The 19,758-nt window shown below is 50.9% G+C and overlaps 6 protein-coding genes across 10 annotated transcripts; 3 read left to right on the top strand and 3 right to left on the bottom strand.

The window, feature by feature from the left end:
• Nucleotides 1-11: 11 nt before the first annotated feature.
• Nucleotides 12-2,123, top strand: LOC9646143 (E3 ubiquitin protein ligase DRIP2). 2 transcript variants are annotated; one of them, XM_024666589.1, is made up of 7 exons: nucleotides 12-119; nucleotides 297-465; nucleotides 543-642; nucleotides 695-1,339; nucleotides 1,399-1,461; nucleotides 1,510-1,582; nucleotides 1,646-2,123. In XM_024666589.1, exons 2-7 carry the CDS (start codon nucleotides 330-332, stop codon nucleotides 1,826-1,828), a joined length of 1,200 nt encoding a protein of 399 aa, XP_024522357.1. In that variant the 5' UTR covers nucleotides 12-119; nucleotides 297-329; the 3' UTR covers nucleotides 1,829-2,123. The 2 variants fall into 2 exon arrangements, with proteins under 2 accessions (XP_024522357.1, XP_024522358.1); XM_024666590.1 differs by having other exon boundaries at nucleotides 1,399-1,446.
• A 1,355-nt stretch (nucleotides 2,124-3,478) lies between these two features.
• LOC9646116 lies at nucleotides 3,479-4,114 on the bottom strand. The gene is made up of 2 exons (XM_024666577.1): nucleotides 3,635-4,114; nucleotides 3,479-3,577 (listed from the first exon to the last, which is right to left on the bottom strand). The coding sequence occupies exons 1-2, from the start codon at nucleotides 4,112-4,114 to the stop codon at nucleotides 3,479-3,481; spliced, it is 579 nt and encodes a 192-aa protein (XP_024522345.1).
• A 1,282-nt stretch (nucleotides 4,115-5,396) lies between these two features.
• On the top strand, nucleotides 5,397-7,476 carry LOC9646144. The gene is made up of 9 exons (XM_024666578.1): nucleotides 5,397-5,634; nucleotides 5,883-6,047; nucleotides 6,291-6,394; nucleotides 6,453-6,518; nucleotides 6,569-6,678; nucleotides 6,728-6,788; nucleotides 6,841-6,916; nucleotides 6,976-7,032; nucleotides 7,082-7,476. The coding sequence occupies exons 1-8, from the start codon at nucleotides 5,397-5,399 to the stop codon at nucleotides 6,978-6,980; spliced, it is 825 nt and encodes a 274-aa protein (XP_024522346.1). The 3' UTR covers nucleotides 6,981-7,032; nucleotides 7,082-7,476.
• Nucleotides 7,477-9,745: 2,269 nt separating this feature from the next.
• Nucleotides 9,746-11,478, top strand: LOC112343327 (putative pentatricopeptide repeat-containing protein At1g77010, mitochondrial). The gene is made up of 4 exons (XM_024666579.1): nucleotides 9,746-10,024; nucleotides 10,108-10,245; nucleotides 10,356-11,045; nucleotides 11,281-11,478. Exons 1-4 carry the CDS (start codon nucleotides 9,746-9,748, stop codon nucleotides 11,476-11,478), a joined length of 1,305 nt encoding a protein of 434 aa, XP_024522347.1.
• Nucleotides 11,479-16,508: 5,030 nt separating this feature from the next.
• Nucleotides 16,509-17,777, bottom strand: LOC9646118 (uncharacterized protein At5g02240). 4 transcript variants are annotated; one of them, XM_002992848.2, is made up of 7 exons: nucleotides 17,425-17,777; nucleotides 17,322-17,358; nucleotides 17,137-17,234; nucleotides 17,018-17,079; nucleotides 16,840-16,963; nucleotides 16,658-16,778; nucleotides 16,509-16,603 (listed from the first exon to the last, which is right to left on the bottom strand). In XM_002992848.2, exons 1-6 carry the CDS (start codon nucleotides 17,740-17,742, stop codon nucleotides 16,659-16,661), a joined length of 759 nt encoding a protein of 252 aa, XP_002992894.1. In that variant the 5' UTR covers nucleotides 17,743-17,777; the 3' UTR covers nucleotides 16,509-16,603; nucleotide 16,658. The 4 variants fall into 4 exon arrangements, with proteins under 4 accessions (XP_002992894.1, XP_024522333.1, XP_024522334.1 ...); XM_024666565.1 differs by having other exon boundaries at nucleotides 16,509-16,591; nucleotides 17,425-17,774; XM_024666566.1 differs by having other exon boundaries at nucleotides 16,509-16,594; nucleotides 17,425-17,774.
• A 61-nt stretch (nucleotides 17,778-17,838) lies between these two features.
• LOC112343328 (pentatricopeptide repeat-containing protein At3g53360, mitochondrial-like) lies at nucleotides 17,839-19,605 on the bottom strand. The gene has a single exon (XM_024666580.1). It carries the CDS (start codon nucleotides 19,603-19,605, stop codon nucleotides 17,839-17,841), a length of 1,767 nt encoding a protein of 588 aa, XP_024522348.1.
• Nucleotides 19,606-19,758: the final 153 nt, after the last annotated feature.

Here is a 19,758-nt window from a genome sequence, read left to right on the forward strand (position 1 = left end):
CAGTAACCCTATTTCTCTCTTCCTTTTTAGAGAGCCATGATCGTGGAGCCAGCGTGTGGATTCTTCGATGCGATGGACAGGGAATGGGGCTCGCGGCGAGCGATCACTGGAGCAATGCGGTGAGTACTCCGCCCTGGGATTCGGCTTCGATCTGTGCTTCTAGCGTCTCTAAGAGCGCTCCCGGGAGGGAGATTGGAAGATTTCTCTCTTGGGAGTGGCACTCGTGTGTCTCCTTGCTCTAACCCTAGCATTGGGGAGTGTTCTAAGCTTTCTTTCTTTCTTCCTTTGCTTTGTAGGTGATCGTATGAGGAGTCTTCTTCCAACGCGAGATGCCTTACAGTAGCAAGGAACCGTGTGAGACAATGGCTAGAGTTTCCAAAGCTCCTATTGTTGCATGCTTGACGTGCCCTCTCTGCGGCAATCTCTTCCGCGAGGCCACGACCATCTCCGAGTGTCTCCATACCTGTAAGTTTTGTATTCGGCTTGGATAGTACTTCTAATTGTTTTCTCGTTTCCTCTTTTTTTGTGTTCTTCTATCGTAGTTTGCAAGGATTGTATCCACGATCGATTCAGTGACGAAGAGACCAACTCTTGTCCAATGTGCAATGTTGATCTAGGAACAGTGCCACTGGAGAAGCTCAGGTAAGAAGTTTGGACCTTGGATACATTTCTTCTCAGTTTAATAGCTTTGCAGGGCCGATCCTCAGCTGGATGATGTGCAAGCGAAGATTTTTAATCTCAATCCGAAGAAGCGCCCCGCTGCTCACATTGCTGCGTCGCCACCCTCGCACACGCCCGCTCGCAGAAAAGAACGGTCGCTGTCCTCACTCGGGGTGACTTCAGTGCCGTCGTCTTCGAGACGCAGGTCGAGAAGGAAAGCTTGGGTGACGGAATCGAGCGAGAGCTACGAGGAAGAGGAGGACGATGACGACAACAGCAGCGACGCAGCTGATGAATCTCCGGAGGACACCATGTACTGCTCCGAGACGCTCGACTCGGATACCAAGTCACCCATGAGAAGCGGTTCGAAAAGGCAAAGGGCTACTCGTGGCAACTCCGTGGGAAACACCGAAGCAAAGCAGTCTGGAGGTAGCTTCTTATCTCCGCTAGCCTGCCTTGCAGAGCTAGCGCATGCCGACGAGAAGGGCAGGGCCAGCTCGGGGCTCATGAAAGAGGCTAGAGGCAGAGAAGCCTCGTCACTGAGAGCTACGAAGAATGTCCGACGGTCGTCACAGGCCAAGGCTGCTGCGAATGGTGGTGGTGGTTTCAAGTGCCAGACTTTGCCTTCGCCATCGACTCAAAGCAACGGGCTTTGGTTCACTTTGACAACAACTAACCAGTGAGTCACTCTCTTTCTTTTCTGTCCTCGTTTCTGACTTGGAGCTCTGGGATTTACAGAGGCGAGGAGGGCCTTCCACAGATCAAATCGCCCTACTTAAGAATCAAGTACCAGCATTCCTCGTCAGTCTCATCTCTGATCGACGGTATTAACAAGTTTTTATGTTGCAGGGATGGAAAAGTTCCAGTCTCCTTCGTGAAGAAGTACTTGGTCAGGAAGCTGGATTTAAAGAGCGAATCCGAGGTACAGCCACTATTTACGTTTTTGAGCTGCACAGTTTCATTTCGTTTTTTTTTTTACTTATAGGTGGAGATAACCTGCAAGGGACAGCCAGTAGTCTCAAGCCTGCCCTTGGAGAGCGTTCGAAAGATCTGGCTCACCAAAGACCAACTCTCGAGCACCTCGGAAGACCGCGCAAGCGCGCTGGGCAAGGACTTCCTCATGGTCCTGTCCTACGGGAGAAACAGGCGAGCAGCAGCCGTGAGCTAGTGACTGCTCTCAAATGTGTGTTGTACCTCTAACGACATCTGAAAAGGCGTGTTTTTAGTTCATTGGGGGCTGGTCTAAATCACCCATCGCTGGAGTTTCACACGACCATGAGAACTGGAAGCTCTTCCTCGCGCAAAGTTGATAATTCACGCGTCATCGCCCTGCTGCGTCCAGATGCGTACGTGCTCGTCGCTTGAAATATGCAGCTGCAGTTTCAGGATGATGCATTGCTTATTAATCCGCTTATTTTTTATGCCACTTTCGTATTGGATGAGAACTTGAAAAGCATATATTATCTCGGGTACCGGCTGAGGATGTAACGCTGTTGTGTTTGGTGTGCTAGCCTTCTATATGATCCACATTTCAGAGCACTACGGGCCAAGGACAACATAAGCTTCTTTCTCTGGCATATAGGACATTATAATAAACACTGTCTAAAACTCGAAATACAAGCCTGTGCACACAGGACATTATGACAAACACTGTCTAGAACTCGAAATACAAGCCTGTTATGACAACAGCAACAAAAACAGGTTCTTTCTACAGCCAGTATCTCCTGCTTTGCGATCTTGGTTTGCGATCTTGATTTGTGCCAGATGGTTCAGAGCCACTCTTATCTGCAAGGGGCCTCACAGTGGGGATGAGTGACGAGTTTGTGTATATGCTGGAAATTGGAGGTGAGATTGGAATGCTTCACCTGATGACGGATCCTGCATCAGTCGTGGTTCTGGATAGGCAGCAAGGTGGTGGTGATTGGATATGGAAGACTGTGTCAACGTTACCTCAAGAAATGGAACCAGGTATTATTGGGACCATGGAATGCTGGACGCATGGGAAAGATACATTTGTTGCTCTGTCTGTGAAATTTGATTCTGAAACCTTCATGTGGGAGTGGGCTGAGAAAGGGAGACGCTTTGAATTGGAGAAGATGGTAGTTTTGAAGCCTAATCTCAATGTCCCCAGCTTGGAGCTAAAGGTAACTTGCGCCAGCCGGTGTCTGGACTGAATATTAGAAAGTGTTTAGGAAAATTTATAAATTAACTGTGACTGATATGCTTTTGGCAGCATTGAAGGCATTTAGGAACCGAGGCAAACAGGAAAAACAAAGATTTGGTGCTTACCATTTGTGTTCCAATCAATTGTCACTTCTCCAATCTCTTGCCACAACTTGCTTTTTGACTTGAGGATCTTTGCAGTAACTGTTGAAAGTGGATAACAACCGCAAGAAATTTGCACTTGATATGTAATTTCAGGTTTTAGATACATTTCTGAGGTATGGTTTTCCTGGACTGAATCTAGGTTCTATACCTAGGTTTGAACATTAATTGCTACGTTATCCCAGTTCTTTTGCAGCGTACCATGCAGTGGTAAGGCGTTTTTATTTGGTAGTAACTTTGATAGAGAAAAGAATGCTGTTGGTACCAAACATCTCGATTCATTTAGCTCAAATATGAATCGGAGGTAACTACTACTTACGTTTGAGCCACTTCCTTAGGTTTGAGCCGCACGGTTCATTTCCACTTCTTTGGTCCTTCTTTTTCTTCATGAGTGACCTTGCAAGGTACCACTGGTGCAGCCGAGCCTGCGACCGAAAGATCTGGCTCACCAAAGTTCTAACTAGAGGAGGATGAAAAAACAAAAAGAAAGTGATCACAAGCTCTCACCCGACGAGGCATCCTTGAGATCTGCCAGGAAGATATCCGTGAGAACAGTGTTCGAAACCAGTGATCTTCTCAGCAGCTCCTGCACCTACAGCAAAAGCACAAACTCAAGCTCATTCGACATCTACGATGGAAAAGTAAGTACGCGAGCTGGAGTGACGGCAATCTCCACAATGCCAAGGTCGCGGATGTTCTCAAGTTTCATCGTGCGGAGCAGCTCAAGGGTCTTGGTAGTCGACGCTGGCGCTGGAAAGATCTCAAGATCATTGGTTACGATGTACTCGACACCTCCCTTCACGAAAGTAGCTTGTGCCGAATCATCCTTCACATAATAACTCGGTGTTTCTGAATAACGATAGCTGGAATGAGCTATACGATAAGTCGGTGGAATTTGTGGATTCGTGAGCAGCTCCTTGGCCACCACCATGTTGCCGGACTGGAACTTCTCGACGCTGGAGTAGACATTTGCGATGGCTCCCAGATTGCTGGACCCCGTGAGCTTCAGCATCCGGCCGATTGGCACCAAAAGGAAGCCGAAGAGATGGTCCACAAACTCCTTGTTAGCTTCTAGGAAGAGAATTGCTTTGGTGGGCTTCTTGTAGAGCAGCCTTACCGGGAGATCCATTGCAACGAAAAAATTGTAAGGCCTTTTCTACCAGCTCTTTAATTAGCATGATTAGTGCTAATTTTATAACCACCTTTTAAAACCAAACCGAGTTAATCAAGCTGGCAGGTCTCGTTGAGCACTTTGACACCATCAATATCTTCACCATCTACGATTCATCAAACAATGACTGAGAGAAAGACTTGCCAGATTGCGAGTGACCGTGATCTCGATGCTGCCCAGATCCCCATGTCGTCCTGTTCTTGACGAGCAGCATGATGCTCTTGACGGTATGTCGAGCTCGAGCACTTGTAGACCTTGGTGAGGAAGTTGGGCATCTCGCTGCTACGCCGGATGGCTAGCATCGCTCCCGGCAAGCCATCGGCGCTGCGGGATTGGTGAGAGCCTCCTTGGCCACCGACAGAAGCTCGAGCCTGTCGATCACGCTCCCGTGGAGATTGGCGATGGCGCCCAGCTCCTTGTCGTGCTTGCCGGCGGCGCCGCGGACGAGATTCATGACGCTGTCGGGAGAGGAGGAGGCTGAGGAGCGCATCCACGAACTCCTTGTTGGCCTCGAGGAAGAGGACCGTGCTGGCGGCCTGGCAAGAGAGAGATGCAAATTCACGAGAAGAAAGAATGTGGATCAGGGTTTTAAGTAGGAAGAAATATCCTGGATCACCCTGACCTCTTCTAGATCTTATGATCTCATCTATACCAGTCTTTTAGTTTTTGGCGGTGTTTACTGGTGTTCGGATAAGATAGGAATTTGTCTGCAAGCTCCAAAACCCAACCCGATCAAGCCAAGAAGAAGCAATAATTTCAAGAGCTAAAAGTAATGTATAATATAGTGGACACGAACGCATGTTGTACCAGAGATCAGGCCAAGTTGTGTTGGAACAAACACAAAATTACTAAAACTTACATGATTCATCCACAGAGTGAACAGAAGAACACGGCTAGCCATATTCTTATCAATATTTCTTCTTTTCATGGGTCCAAGTCAAGAGCCGCTCAAACAGTAACAAGAGTCTGTACAAAAAACCCCCTGTATATACCGTGTAATTGACTCTACATGTAATCTCATACTTCTCGGCACTATAAATGCCTCCTCGGCCTTCATTGGCATCATCCATCCCAGAAATCAAAGCTTCTCATAGCAAACTTCTCTCCAAAATCTTTCTCATCTCACTCAACTCAATCAAGAAGAATTCTTCGCTAATGGCAATGGTGGCGAGCTACTCTTCTCGCGTGGCCTTCATTGGAGTGGTAGTCATGCTCCTCTTAATCGGCGTGGACGTTGGCAATGGCATCGCAAAGGCCCAGGCACAAAGCTGTCGGTCCGGTTGGCACTGGTCCGGTGGCAGGTGCATCCAATGCCCGACCGGGTGGTACTGGTACAATAGCAGGTGTAACCAGTGCCTGTCCGGGTGGTACTGGTACAATGGCAAGTGCAACCAGTGCCTGTCCGGGTGGTACTGGTACAATGGCAAGTGCAACCAGTGCCAGTCCGGTTGGTACTGGTACAGTGGTAGCTGCCACCAGTGCCCCGGTACTGGCTGCTCCAAGAACTGAGGAAGAAATTTACCATTATTTCACATGGTAAAAAGAGATTATATTGTGTGTGCTGTGTTCTACTGGATTTCGTTTTTTTACTGTGTGTCGAAGTAAATAATGCCAAGGTTGTTTGGCAGAGTTTGATATCTTTTGTCTATTTGCTCTTTAAGAAATTTACCTTGTTTTATCCTTCGCGCTCTAAAGACGTAGACGATATCTTGGTAAATATTTCCAGGGTTTTTCGATGATGCTCGTCGAGGAGCGCCACTGGGAATCCGCACGGCGCGGCGCGGCGCGGCGAGCTGGATGCGCCGGATCGAGCGCCAGGGATTGATTCCCGTGAAATGCAGGTCCCGGGAGCTCGATCGGCTAATGCTGCCGGCAATCCTAGGAGAGGGCGGTGATTTCAAATGCGCTTCGCTCAATCATTCCACTCGAGAATCCTCCCGGCGATGAGCGGACACGATCGCAGATCTGGCGCCCAGGTGAGTGGAGTGAAAGCGAGTGCTATCTAGCCTGGCGCGTCAAAGTACTCGCTTGTCGTCGTGCTCTCCTGCTGTAGGGTTGTGCGCAGTCCTTGGCGATGGCGCATCGTCGTAGCTTCCGGGACGCTATCGAAATTCTCAACGGTCTAATCACTAAGAAGCGTGGTGGAGGGGAGCAGTGGTGGATTTGGATCGTTCGTCAAGCACCCACGATAGCAGCCGATGGGAGAACCATTTCCAGCTCGTTGCTGACCATCTAAAGGTACCATTTTTTCTTCGGTTTTTGGTTTCTTCTCGAGCTTTTTTTTTTCCTCCTTCAGCTGCTCGGGTTGGAGGAGCCAGTATCGAAATTAAGCGTAATTCATGTGGCTGGAACCAAGGGAAAGGTACTTAGAACCAGTTTCTTTCTTTTTTGACGAGCCTTGGTCTGTGACAGGGTTCTACTTGTGCATTTGTGGAGAGAATTTTGCGAGCTTCTGGTTTCCGGACTGCTCTTTTCACCTCGCCTCATTTGCTAGACATTAGAGAACGATTTAGATTGAACGGGTAAGTGTTGTGGTGGCATTATCAAGTTTACAGTGCTCGTTTAAACCAGGGAGGAGGTCTCCGAGGAAACTTTTAACAAGTATTTTTGGTGGTGTTGGGATCATCTCCAGGTGGGTTAACCTGGTTTGTTCTTTTTTCTTTGTAATTCATAGGCAAATGCAGGCAAATGAGGCTCCCTATGCCACGTCTCTTTCGGTTCCTCACAATTTTAGCATTCAAGATGTTTACGTCGGAGGATGTGAGAAAACTAGACTATGTTTTTTAATATTGCTTTACGGCTTAACTCGTGACCAACAGGTTGACGTTGCTATCTTGGAAGTCGGTTTAGGAGGTCGCTGTGATGCAACCAATGTGGTAAGCAGCTACGCTGCCGATGAAGTTGACTTGTCCTTTTGTTTCTCAGGTTCGAAATCCAGCCATCTGTGGAGTAGCATCACTCGGCTACGACCATACGTGCGGCATGCCGCGAAGCTAATGACCGGAATGCCGCTGCTATTAAACTAAGGCGGACACTTTTGAAAACGTTTGCCAATGAGTAGAAAATTCCTCGACTCGGCAAGCCAAGACGGCCACTTTGTGGCTCTGCACACTCTACAATCTGTCTGTGGAACCAACTGAGGAGTATTTGCGGCAATGCGCTCTGATAGAACACTACCAACGCGTTTCTTGGGAGACCAGCTAGATTTAAAGAGTGAATCACAGCTTCATTTCCATTTCTTTTCGTTAATCAAGTGGAGATACCCCGGATTACCCAGTAGTATGGGTTCTTAACGCGGTCCTCTTCCTGGAAGCTAGCAAGGATTTTGTGGACCATCTCCTCGGCTACTTTTTGGTACCAATCGACCGCATGCTCAATGCAGAACCGATGGAATATTCCATCTGCTGCCACGTCAGAATGAACAGCCGAACAGCCGATCATCGTATGTAAGGGAGGAATTGAGGAAGAATAAAAGATGCCTCAACTAAGAAAATTGTGTGAATGAGCAGCTTCAAGTGCGAAGGGAAGCAAGCACTGTGAACAGCAGGTTTACCTTAGAGCAAATACCTGGTGGTAGAATAATTCCCTGCCATGGAACAGACCGGGTTCGATTCCCAGGCAGTGCACAGGTATTTGCTCTAAAGTAAAACTGCTGTCCACAAAATACCCTTGCTTCCCTTCATACTCAAGGCCACTCATTCACACTTTGTCCTTTGCTTCCTTTTGCTTTCCTTCATACTCAAAGCCACTCATTCATACGATCTATATGATCTAGAGCACTCTGTTCTACTCAAAGCACTCATTCATACGATCTAGAGCACTCTGTTCCTTCATACTCAAAGCACTCATTCATATGATCTAGAGCACTTTGTTGAGGAACTCTTCGTCAAGGCATCTTTTATTCTTCTTCACTTCCTCTCTTACATATAATGATTGACTGTTTTGACTGCAATATGGGAGCCATCACAAACGCCAAAGATGGTGGTGGACAAAGAGCTGCTCATGAATCCACAACTTCCATGGACTCATTACTCCCATATATGGTATTTCAACATGCATGAAGGTGGATCCACCATGACCTACTTTTTGAGGGAAGGTGCGGATTACATTGTAACTGATTATCTAGAGATCTTTCCAGCATCGACGACCAAGACCCTTGAGCTGCTCACCACAATGGAAGTTGGAAACATCAGCATTGGCATTGAGGACACTGTCGTCACTCCAGCTCGAGTAAGTTGTCAATCATAGATGTGGTTTCAACGAGCTTGACTGTGCCTTTGTTGTAGATGGTGGAGCGCTAGTTTCAAAGACTGTTCTCACCAGAGTCTTCCTGGGCGAAGTTGGGATCACTTTCTTTTTGCTTTTCCATTCCTCTGATATTTAGAACTTGGCTCGTGCATATTAAATTAGGTTTTTTCCCGATACTTAGCTACACCTAAGTCAATGAAAAACAAAGAAGGAAGACTCTTGCCTGTCTCTGGAAGACATCAGTGAGAACATTCTTCGCCGGGAAAAAAGAAAGGTGGCAAAACTTACGACTTGATCAAGCAGGCGAAGAAGTCCCTGCCGGGAGATCAGCCTTGAAGACGTCGTTCAGCACCGTCTTTGACACCAACGATCTTCTCAGTATCTTCACCATCTAGAGGAAAAAAGAAAAGATCAAACGATCCATCTCTCAGGAAAAAAAGCTTACCCAATCACGAGTGACCATGATCTCGATGCTGCCCAGATCGCCCATGTTTTCCACCTTATTCTTGACGAGCAGCATGATGCTCTTGACGGTGGAGGTCGGGAAGACCTCGAGACCATCAGTGATCATGTACTCCACATTGTCCTTGACGTAGCCGGAGTGTGGCGGCGCCGCTGGATCCGCCACCACCGCCACTTTGTAGATGTCGGTCACGGGCTCTGTGAATCGGGAGCAGTATCCCCCGCAAGAACACTGCTGATTGATCACGGTGCCAAAGTTGCGGCACTGGGAGCTCGAGCACTTGTAGACCTTGGGGAGGAAGCTGGGCATCTCGCCGCTAGGCTGGATCGCTAGCATGGTGCCCGGGAAGCCCAGCGGCGCAGCGGGATTGGTGAGAACCTCCCTGGCCACCAAAAGCTTCTCCTCCAGCTCCAGCTTGTCGATCACGCTTCCATGGAGATTGGCGATCGCGCCCAGCTCGTTGTCGTGCATGCCAGTGGCGCCGCGGACGAGATTCACGACGCTGCCCATGGGGAGGAGGAGGAGGCTGAGGAGCGCGTCCACGAACTTCTTGTTGGCCTCGAGGAAGAGCACCGTCCTGGTGGATTTGACGAAGAGGAGGCGCACGGGCAGCGCTGGAGGGGCGGGATTCATCCTGGCAAGCGAGAAAGAATGGATCGATCGATCGATAGGCCGGCCGATCGGGAGCGCGATCGACGCAAGGAAAGAGGGTTAGGGTTTAAGGAAATGTGGGGTTAGGCCTAGGGTTTAAGCACTCCTCGAAATTCCTCCCATGTCCAAAACCTGGAGGTTTCTGGCGCTCGTCCATGCCGCTGCCGCAGATCCGCAACGGCACAAGGTGAGCCGCTCTCAAATCGGGATCCACGCGCTCGTGGGAAATGGCGAGTTCTCCGCGGCCTTGGAGTGCCTGGAATCTGCGAGCCCGGGATTGCGGTGGAAATGGATCCAGGAAAGTTGATGGAGCTATGGTGCCACGCTCTAGCAGTGAGCTCTGGCTATCTATGTGCTCAACATGCTGTGGAAGGCTGGGAAGCTTGGCAGATGCTAGAAGCGTCTTTGAGGGGATCGAGAACCCGGACTTGGTTTCCTGGAACGCGATGATCCAGAACTTCCCGGAAGAGCAAGCTTTGCCGGATTCTCACACCTTTGTAGCAGCAGTGAAGACTTCCACTCGTCTTCCACGGCAAATAACTCTTTCTCTAGAGACCGGGATGGCTCTTCACGCTTGAACCCGGGACAGTGGCTGCGACTCCAACGTTTTCGTGGGAAGCTGCTTGATCGACATGTACTCGAGCTTCGCGAGTATGGCCGATGTGCACAGGGTGTTCCAGGCGATTCCTCGCAACGACGTCGTCTCGTAGACGTCTCTGGTGCTCGGGTATGCCGAGAACGGCGAGCCGGAGCTGGCGCTAGAGTTCTTCCAGGACATGCAACGAGAAAAGGTGGTGCCAAACGCCCAAGCTTTCGTCGCGGCTTGCACTGCTCTAGCGGCGAGATCCAGAGGAGGCTACTGTCCAGAAAGCAATGGCTCTACACTCTCAAGCTCACGCAGGGAGCCACGGCGCCAACATCTTTATCATTATCACGTCGCTGGTGGATCTCTACGCCAACTGTGGAAGCATGGTCGATGCCCATAGAGTTTTCGACGCGGTTGACAAGCTCCAGCGCACGTCCTTGGCTCTCTGGAACGCGCTGCTACTAGAGAACGGAGATCCAGAGCTGGTGCTAGAGTGGTTTCCAAAGATGGAGCTGGAGTTACTGCGAAACCAGCTCCGTCGGCCAGACTCCCGGAGCTTTGCGTGCGCATTCAAGGCCTGCGGTGGTGCTGTGGCTCTCTCCACAGGCAAAGCTTCCCACGCCAGAGTTTGCCGGCTCGGTCTGGATTTCTACGCAAAGTGTGGCAGCCTCGCCGATGCCCCGCAAGTTTTACGACTCCCAGATCTCCGGAAGCAACTCGACTATCACCTGGACAGCGTTGATGGCCGGCTACAGCAGGAAAGGCGACGCTACTCAGGTGCTCGAGCTCTACCGCGAGATGGAGGCCGGAGGGATAGAGCCGAGCTCAGCCACGCTCCTCTCCATCTTGCAACCACGCCGGTAGGCTCGAGGAGATCAAGGTCTTCTTCGCGGCAATGCGGACCAAGTATAGGATCAGAGCACTTATCGATGATGTACGAGGTGCGCTAGAGATGGCGAGGACGATGCCTAGCGAGGCGGATGCTGTGACTTGGATGACTTTGCTGGGGGCGCGCGAAGGATGCAGCTAACGGGAAGTTGGTGTTTGATTCGCTGCTAAATCGTGATGGAAGTAGCAGCGTGGCTGGAGCTTGCTCGATCATGGCCAGCATTTATAGCCAGCACTGGAACTTATCATTCTTTGATTACTTCGTTACAGTGGAATCACTGATGTAAGGTGGCTGTCACCCCAGAGAACAAGCCTTCTTCGGGCTTGGAAGCAAAATCAAAGGCTTTGGTCTTGGCTTCCTTGTTGGAAGAAGCTCGGAAGAAAGCGATAAGGAAAAGTACTCTCTCGCCTGTGAGTACCTGGATGCACACTTCGGCCACATGGAATGCTCTTGGTGCTAGTGTTGAGCAGCTCAGCCAACGATGAGCTCGCGCTTGCCTCTCTCATTGTCGATCAATCCATCAGGCCTAGTTACAAATGGAACAGCCCCGAGATCAAGATCGCATACGGCCTCTTCCAGATCTATACAATACGATGCATGTCTCTTACCAGGATTTTGACCACCCTATTTATAATATTGAAGAGAGAAGAATTCCAGACTTTCTTAACGAGATGTGCGACTAAGCTAGATTTAAAGAACGAAACGGAGTTTGAGCAAAAAGAAAAAGATCGTGAACTCAGCTTTTAGGGATTTTGTTACGAAGGTGGAGACTTTTGAGTGCGGTAGAAACTTTGATACTAAAGAACACTGTTGGTACAAACATCTTGATTCATTTTTTAATATGTATCGGAGGTACAGGTTTGAGCTGCACAGTTAATTTCCACTTCTTTGTTCCTTCTTTTTCTTCATGAGTGACCTTGCAAAGTACCACTGGTGCAGCCGAGCCTGCGAGCGAAAGATCTGGCTCACCGAAGTTCTAAAAACAAAAAGAAAGTGATCACAAGCTCTCACACGACGAGGCATCATGTCTAGCCTTGAGATCGGCAGGAAGACATCCGTGATTCGAAACGAGCGATCGTCTCAGGAGTTCACGTACAGCAAAGGCACAAAATCAAGGTCGTTCCACATCGATCGACAACTAAGTACCCGACGGCAATCTCCGCAATGCCAAGGTCGCGGATGTTCTCAAGTTTCATTGTGCGGAGCAGCTCAAGGGTCTTGGCAGTCGACAACGGCAAGATCTCGAGATCATTGGTTACGATGTACTAGACACCTCCCTTCATGAAAGTAGCGAATCATCCTTCACATAATGTGGTCATAATGTGGGATCTCAAGCCAGAGAACATCTTCGTCAAGCTGGACTCTGCACGAGGAGAACTTTGTGGCCATAGAAGTGGCTAATAACACCAGGTTATAGAACTGCCAGCAGCAAGATTCGAAGTTAGCGAGAAAGCTTTCTTAAATTTCCAATTGACCACCCGGTACAACTCCAATTCAGAAGCTTTCGTTAGATCTAGAGAATAGCAAACTCTAGCACGCTGATCCAATGAAATCGCTAAAATCAACCAAGAACACAGGAAAAAGAGTTTGCAGAGCAGAAATTCTTACATAATACTTATAATGATGTCTCGCTCGTTGGCGCAAGCTGGTTCTGTGCGTGAGTGAAATCACAATGCAAGAGGAAGGAGAGTCATCGGGCAGCAATTCCTGTGTTTGTGCCGGTGTGCTAAAAGCAGTAAAAAATGTTAATGTGGAGCGAGGCGAGAAGAGGAGTGAGAATTCCAGCAATTCTTTGGTGCTGAACTCACCTACTTAATGTTTTCTCCTTCTTCCCGAGAAAAGACGAAGCCACCGACCACTGTCTTGGAACCTGGGAATCCATCTTCCCATCCCAAAGATGGCTAATTCTTCAATTTTTGTAGATAAGCTCCCGCGGAAACAAGGCATATACAAGAATATTTTTTAAATCTTGCTTAAAAGCTTACAAGATGGATTTATGGTTCCAAAGCTCGGCAGTGATAGTGCTCTTAGGTCTGTTCGAGGACACTAATCTTCTGTGCCCTGATAAGTTCAGCCCAAAAGGTAAGTGTTCGTTTTCTGATTTACATGTGCTTTGCTTTGAACAGTGTTGCAATCGCTTCAATCCTGGTGGCAGGATTATGTCTGGAGTTTGAAGCTTGAGGATATTGCAGCGGGCAAGGTTATCCGATGCAAGCCCCTCCTAGGAGCACACAAGAGGTTTCCTGGCTTGTACGTAAGGAGGATGTATGACTCGTTATTTGCGGAGATCTGTTCCGAGTCTGGATACGCTAATGGCGATTGGCTTTGCCATCTAAACGGCAACTCTGGCGTGGGCAAGTTAGCATTCCTTTGGTACTTCATCATCAGAGGCGCTATAGAGTTAAGAGATACCGACATCGACGAGGAGCTGCTCATTCTCTACGAGTCTGCCGGCTTCATATGGGAGTTCAAAGGCAATACGCTCCATGTGGCAAAGCGTGACAACGTCACTCTGGACACGTTTTCCTGGCATCTGATAAATCAAAAAGTTCCCACAGATGGTGCTCTGTGTTAGTTGCGGCTTCGCCAGCAGCGGAAAATGTCAAAGCTGCCAAGGCCGACTGGAAGAAGACTGTTATGTACATGTACCCGTGGGAGGAAGATGAGTACGCGGGCTTGGTGGAGTTGTGGAAGATTCATTACCAGAACCTCAAAGCTGAGATAGAAACTCTTCGGGCTAGCCTGCGCAGTCTTGAGAGGTGGGCAAACGTGAAGTATAAGTTTGGGGACACCATGGTGCAAATTTCATCTGGCAGTGCAGATTTGGTTCAACTTCCCATTCTGAAAGAAAGCGTACAGCAAATGCTGCGGGAAGATGTCAAGGAGCAGGGACGGCCAGCAAGACAGTTAGCTTTTAAACTCCAGGTGCTCATCGAAACGCTCGAGAAACAGGTCCAGGACGGCTTCCAGCTGCCATCCAGTAGCGGCAGAAGCTCTTCAAACTCATATCAGTGCTCTTCGTGCATGGAACGATATCTACGCCGGGACCAGTAAGCCGCACCTGAGTGGAGTTTGTACTCTGCTTCCTCCTGGCGGAATCGAACTATGACGAATTCGGCTTCCAGAGCTCCCGCGACAAGTCCCGTAGGGTAACAAAAAAAGCTGCGAAAGGTTCGTTGCATATGCTTTCACTGCAAGCTGCTCATACTTGTAGGAACAAACGATGCAGGTATTCGCCAGTGCAAAGTGCTGCTGCGGTACAACGTTCCCGTTCGATGTGCGGAGGAGATGGAGATTCCCAAGGGTGTCGACATCGAGCAGTGCAAGTTTGACGGTGAAGTGTAGCTTTTTTGATCCAGGGGAGGACCTCCGACGAGACGAGGGGTTGAGTTCGAACAAGAATGCCTACTGAAATGTAAATCCGTCTTGTTTAGAAAGTTTGCCAACTTCCTCTAAGCCCCTTAAAGTATGGGGTTAGGGTTTAAGCAAAAGGAGGAAATAGAGGGAAAAAGGAATCCTCGAAATTCTCCAGGAGATTTCTGGCGCTCCTCCCCGCCGCTACCGCAGATCCGGAGCGGCACAAGGTGAGATCATGGATCGCCGCTCTCAAATCGTCCAGAGATCTACAACAGGTGAGGGAAATCCATGCGCTCGCGGCCGCCGAGGGCAAGCAGCTAGATTCCTCGAGCGTCTACCTGGGCAACACGCTGGTGGCGGCGTATGGCAGGCTGGGCAGCACGCTGGAGGCGCGGGCGCTCTTCCAGAGGATGGAATCCCACACGGTGGTGTCGTGGAATTCTCTCATGCTGGGCTATGTGGGAAATGGCGAGTCCTCCGCGGCCTTGGAGTGCCTGGAATCCATGCGAGCTCGGGGATTTCTTCCGGATGCCAGGACCTTGGTCGTGGCTCTCAAAGCTTGCGGTGGAAATGGATCCAGGAGAGTTGATGGAGCTATGGGGGGATTGGAGAGAGCCATGGCTCTCCACGCTCTGGCAGTGAGCTCTGGCTATGGCGGGGATATCTACGTGCTCAACACGCTGGTAGCGGTGTATGGAAGGCTGGGAAGCTTGGCAGATGCTAGAAGCGTCTTCGAGGGGATAGAAAACCCGGACGTGGTGTCGTGGAACGCGATGATCCAGAGCTACGCTGATAACTTCCGGGAAGAGCAAGCTTTGCAGCTCTTTCAGTGCTGCTCCAATGCGAACTCTCAGACCTTTGTAGCGGCAGTGAAGGCTTCCTCTCGTCTTCCACAGCGAAGAACACTTGCTCTAGAGACCGGGATGGCTCTTCACGCCCGAGCTCGGGAGAGTGGCTGCGACTCCAACGTTTTCGTTGGAAGCAGCTTGATCGACATGTACTCGAGCTTCGCGAGTATGGCCGATGCGCACAGGGTGTTCCAGGCGATTCCTCGCAACGACGTCGTCTCGTGGACGTCGCTGGTGCTCGGGTATGCCGAGAACGGCGAGCCGGAGCTGGCTCTCGAGTTTTTCCAGGACGTGCAACGTAAAGGGGTGGTGCCAAACGCTCAGGCTTTCGTCGCGGCATTGAAAGCTTGCGCTGCTCTAGCGGCGCGATCCACAGCGAAGCCGGACGAGGCTACTCTCCAAAGGGCTATGGCTCTACACTCTCAAGCTCTCGCGGGGGGACACTGCTCCAACATCTTCGTCGCCACGTCGCTGGTGGATCTCTACGCCAACTGTGGAAGCATGGCGGATGCCCAGAGAGTTTTCGATGCGATGGACCAACTCCAGCGCACGTCCTTGGCTCTCTGGAACGCGCTGCTGCTCGGCTACGCTGAGAACGGGGATCCAGAGCTGGTGCTAGAGTTGTTTCCACAGATGGAGCTAGAGCTACAGCGAAACCAGCTCGGTCGGCCAAACTCCCGGAGCTTTGCGTGCGCGTTCAAGGCCTGCGGTGCTGCGGTGGCTCTCTCCACCGGTAAAGCTTTCCACGCCAGAGTTTGCCGGCTCGGTCTACTCGAGAAGCCCGATTCGGTTCTAGCGACTTGCGTGGTGGATTTCTACGCGAAGTGTGGCAGCCTCGACGATGCCCAACAAGTTTTCGACTCCCAGCTCTCCGGAAGCACCTCGACCATCACATGGACCGCCCTGATGGCCGGCTACAGCAGGAAAGGTGACGCTACTCGGGTGCTCGAGCTCTACCGGGAGATGGAGGCCGGAGGGATAGAGCCGAGCTCGGCCACGCTCCTGTCCATCCTCACGGCTTGCAACCACGCCGGTAAGCTCGAGGAGGCCAAGCTTCTCTTCGCGGCAATGCGCACCAAGTATGGGATCACTCCGGGGATAGAGCACTACCATTGCGTTATCGATGTTCTTGGGAGAGCCGATGATGTGCGAGGTGCGCTAGCGATGGCGAGCGCGATGCCTTGCGAGGCGGATGCTGTGACTTGGATGACTTTGCTAGGGGCGTGCTGGAAACGAAAGGATGCAGCTATCGCGAAGGTAGTGTTTGATGCGCTGCTAAATCGTGATGGAAGTAGCAGCGTGGCTGGAGCTTGCTCGATCATGGCCGGCATTTATAGCCAGAAACCATCGTAGATCATTAGATTCAAGCCTGTTATCCATGGTTGGAGCTTGTCTACTTCGTTGTCTGGAACGAGTAGAATCACGAAAACAGCAAGTGATGAATTGGAAAAATGTGAACCTCAAAAGGTGGCTGTCACTGCAGAGAACAAGCTCTTAAAATCTGTAGTTGGCGAGCCTTCTTCTTCGGCCTTGGAAGCAAGATCAAAGGCTTTGTTCTTGGCTTCCTCGTGCAGTAAAGCCTAGAAGATTGGAAGAAAACAATAAGCAAAAGTAGTGCTAGATTTTCTCAGCTGTGAGTACCTGGATGCACACTTCCGCCACATCTTCTCTTGGGATGCTCTTGGTGCTAGTGTTCAGCAGCTCGTCGTCCTTGCCAACAATGAGCTCGCGCTTGCCTCCTTCCTTGTCGATCAATCCACCAGGCCTGTTGTTTCACAAGAGTTACAAATGGAGCAGCCCCAAGATCAACACCATATACCGGATGATGGTGTACGGCAGTCCAGACTCGGACAGATATTTCTCGGCTTTCCTCTTCCAAATCTATACAATGCGATTCATGTTAAAAAGAAACCTTGAATGCCGAAGAGAACAATTTACCAGGATTTTTCCATTCCCCAGTAAGTTCAAGGGGTGATTTTCGTTGGTTCCACCCATGGAGCCAACGAGCACGACGTGCTTGACACCTGCATCTTTTGCTGGAAAAGAAAAAAGTGCTCTAAGAACACGTCACGGATGTGTGGAGGAAAGAGAGCAAGAAAAAAACAGGAACTTTGTGTTCTTACCAGCATCAATTTGATTTTTCTGGCCAATCCAATCCACCTGGAGACAATGGAGAAAAAAGAGATGAGAGATCACAGGCACAAAAAAGGAGAATGATCGTCATACCTCTTCCGGCGTGCCTCCCTCTTCGAAGTAGAACTCGGGCCTTCCACCGGACGCTGGATTGAATCCCGGCTTCATCTTCGGCACAGCGCTGGTGAGGATGACGAGCGAATGGACTCCATCGAACGCGGGAGGGAGAGTCTCCGGCTTGGTGATATCTCCAATCCGGACATCACCACTGCCATCCTGATCAATCTTCTGCTTGCTTGCCTCGGATCGAACAAGCCCACGAGCACGAAACTCTCCGGCGCGAGCTCGCAGCTTCTCATACGCGAGCTGCCCTGTTCGTCCTCCCGCCCCGGTCACCAGCACCACCACCATTTTCGCTCCTCCGCAAAGAGAAAAAGAGTAAAGAACCCTCGCGAGTGATGTCACTTCGTCTGGACTTTCAATTACCAAGACCGTCCTCCATGATCTCTAGAGGCTCCTCCATAGAGTTCCAAGGACGGGTCTCTCGTCTCCACAGCTCGCCCTCGACCGGGACTCGATCCTTCTCAGAGCTTCCTCGCTTGTTCTGTGGATCTTACACCCAGCGAGCAGTGACTTCCAAGCTCCAAACTTTAGCCTCGACTCCACCGGCATCGTCTCCACGAGCTCCTCTGCTTCGTCCAGCCTCCCGGCTCGTCCCAGCAGATCCACCACGCACACGAAGTGTTCTACCACCGGCCGTATCCAGTGGTCCGAGCTCATAGATCCGAACTGGTAGATGGATTCCTCCAGCAAACCGGCCCGGCTGCAACCGATGAGAATGCTCACAAAGGTGACGGTCCCGGACGAGCACCCCTCCAAGTTCATCCTCCGGTAAAGATCGGTAACTTCCGCCATATCTCCGTGCTGCGCATACGCCGCGATCATGACGTTCCACGACACCGGATCCTTGCGCGAGCTCTTGCAGCTCTCGAAAACTCTCCTGGCATCGCCCACGAATCCAGCTCCAGCCAGCAACTTCACGAGCGTGGTGTCCACCACCTCGGACTCCAGCCCCGCCGAGACGAACCGCCCGTGCACCGCCTTGGCCTGGTCAAGCTCTCCCAGGCTGGAGCACGCCTCGAGGACGCTGCCATACGTTGCTACGCTCGGCTCCACGTCCATCCTGTGAAAGAGCTCGAGCGCTTCTCGAGGACACCCGGCCTGGACGTAGCCCGAGATCATACTATTCCACGATCCGGAGTCTCTCGCCCCCACCACCTCCTCAAAAACTCTCCTTGCGTAGTCCAAGCGAGCACACCTTGCGTACATGCGCAACAGCGCGTTCTTCACGACCAAGTTGGCCTGTCCAATGGAGACTGCTCGCTGGTGGACACGTTTCCCGAGTTCCAAGTCGCAAAGATCCGAGCAGGTTCCAAGGATGCTGGAAAACGTGAAGCTGTCCGCGAGAATGCCTTCCAAGTTCATCCGGTAGTAAAACCCGATGGCGGCCCTGCTATGCCCGAGCTGCACGTACGCACCCAGCATGGCGTTCCAAGTCACAATGTCTCTGAGCTTCAAGCTCTCAAAGACCCTGCTCGAATCGTCGACGCTACCCCACCTCGCGAAAAAGGTGACAAGAGCAGCTCCCACTTCCTCGGAGAGAGAAGACTTCGCAGAAAATGCACGAATGTGACTCTCGATTTCCTGTACTTCGTCCACTGAAGAGCACGCGCTTAGTGCAGCAGCAAAGATGGATGCGCTCTTCGAAAGCTCGCTATCGTTCTTCTTGGACCACCACTCTTGATAAAGCTCCAGCGCTCGAGCTTTATCTCCCTCCTTGGCCATTGCTGCGATCAAACACCCCCAGCACTCGGCATTCTTCGTGGACATGCGCTCGAAAGTCCTGGTAGCTTGATCGATCCGTCCAAAACCTGCGTACAAGCTCACCAGAGCCGCCTCTAAGTTCTCTCCCTGAGATCCAGCCTCTAAAACTCGTGCGTGGATCGCCTCGGCATGGTCCAGCGTCGTGCAAGCACTGAGGACAAGCACGAAAGTCGATTCCACCGGACGAACGCCCTCCAGAACCATTCTGTGAAACATCTCCATCGCCTCCACCACATGCCCATTCTGGGCATACGCTCCGATCATCGCTGTCCAGCACCAGACGCTAGAGCTCGCGATCCTGTCGAAGAAACCTCTCGCATTGCCCACGCTGCCACACTTCCCATACATCTTGATGATAGAACACTGCATCACGGCGTCCTGACGATCCATCCCGAGGAACTCCACGCGACTGTGAATCAGTCTCCCCAGCCGATGATTCCTGGTACTAGAACACGCTCCCAGAATGCTGGAGAAGGTGAAAGCGTCCGGCCCAACGCCCTCCAAGTCCATCCTGTGGAAGATCTGGATGGCCCTGCCGGGTTG

The sequence above is a fragment of the Selaginella moellendorffii genome, unplaced genomic scaffold (assembly GCF_000143415.4).
Source record: "Selaginella moellendorffii unplaced genomic scaffold, v1.0 SELMOscaffold_143, whole genome shotgun sequence".
NCBI classification, from domain to species: domain Eukaryota; kingdom Viridiplantae; phylum Streptophyta; class Lycopodiopsida; order Selaginellales; family Selaginellaceae; genus Selaginella; species Selaginella moellendorffii.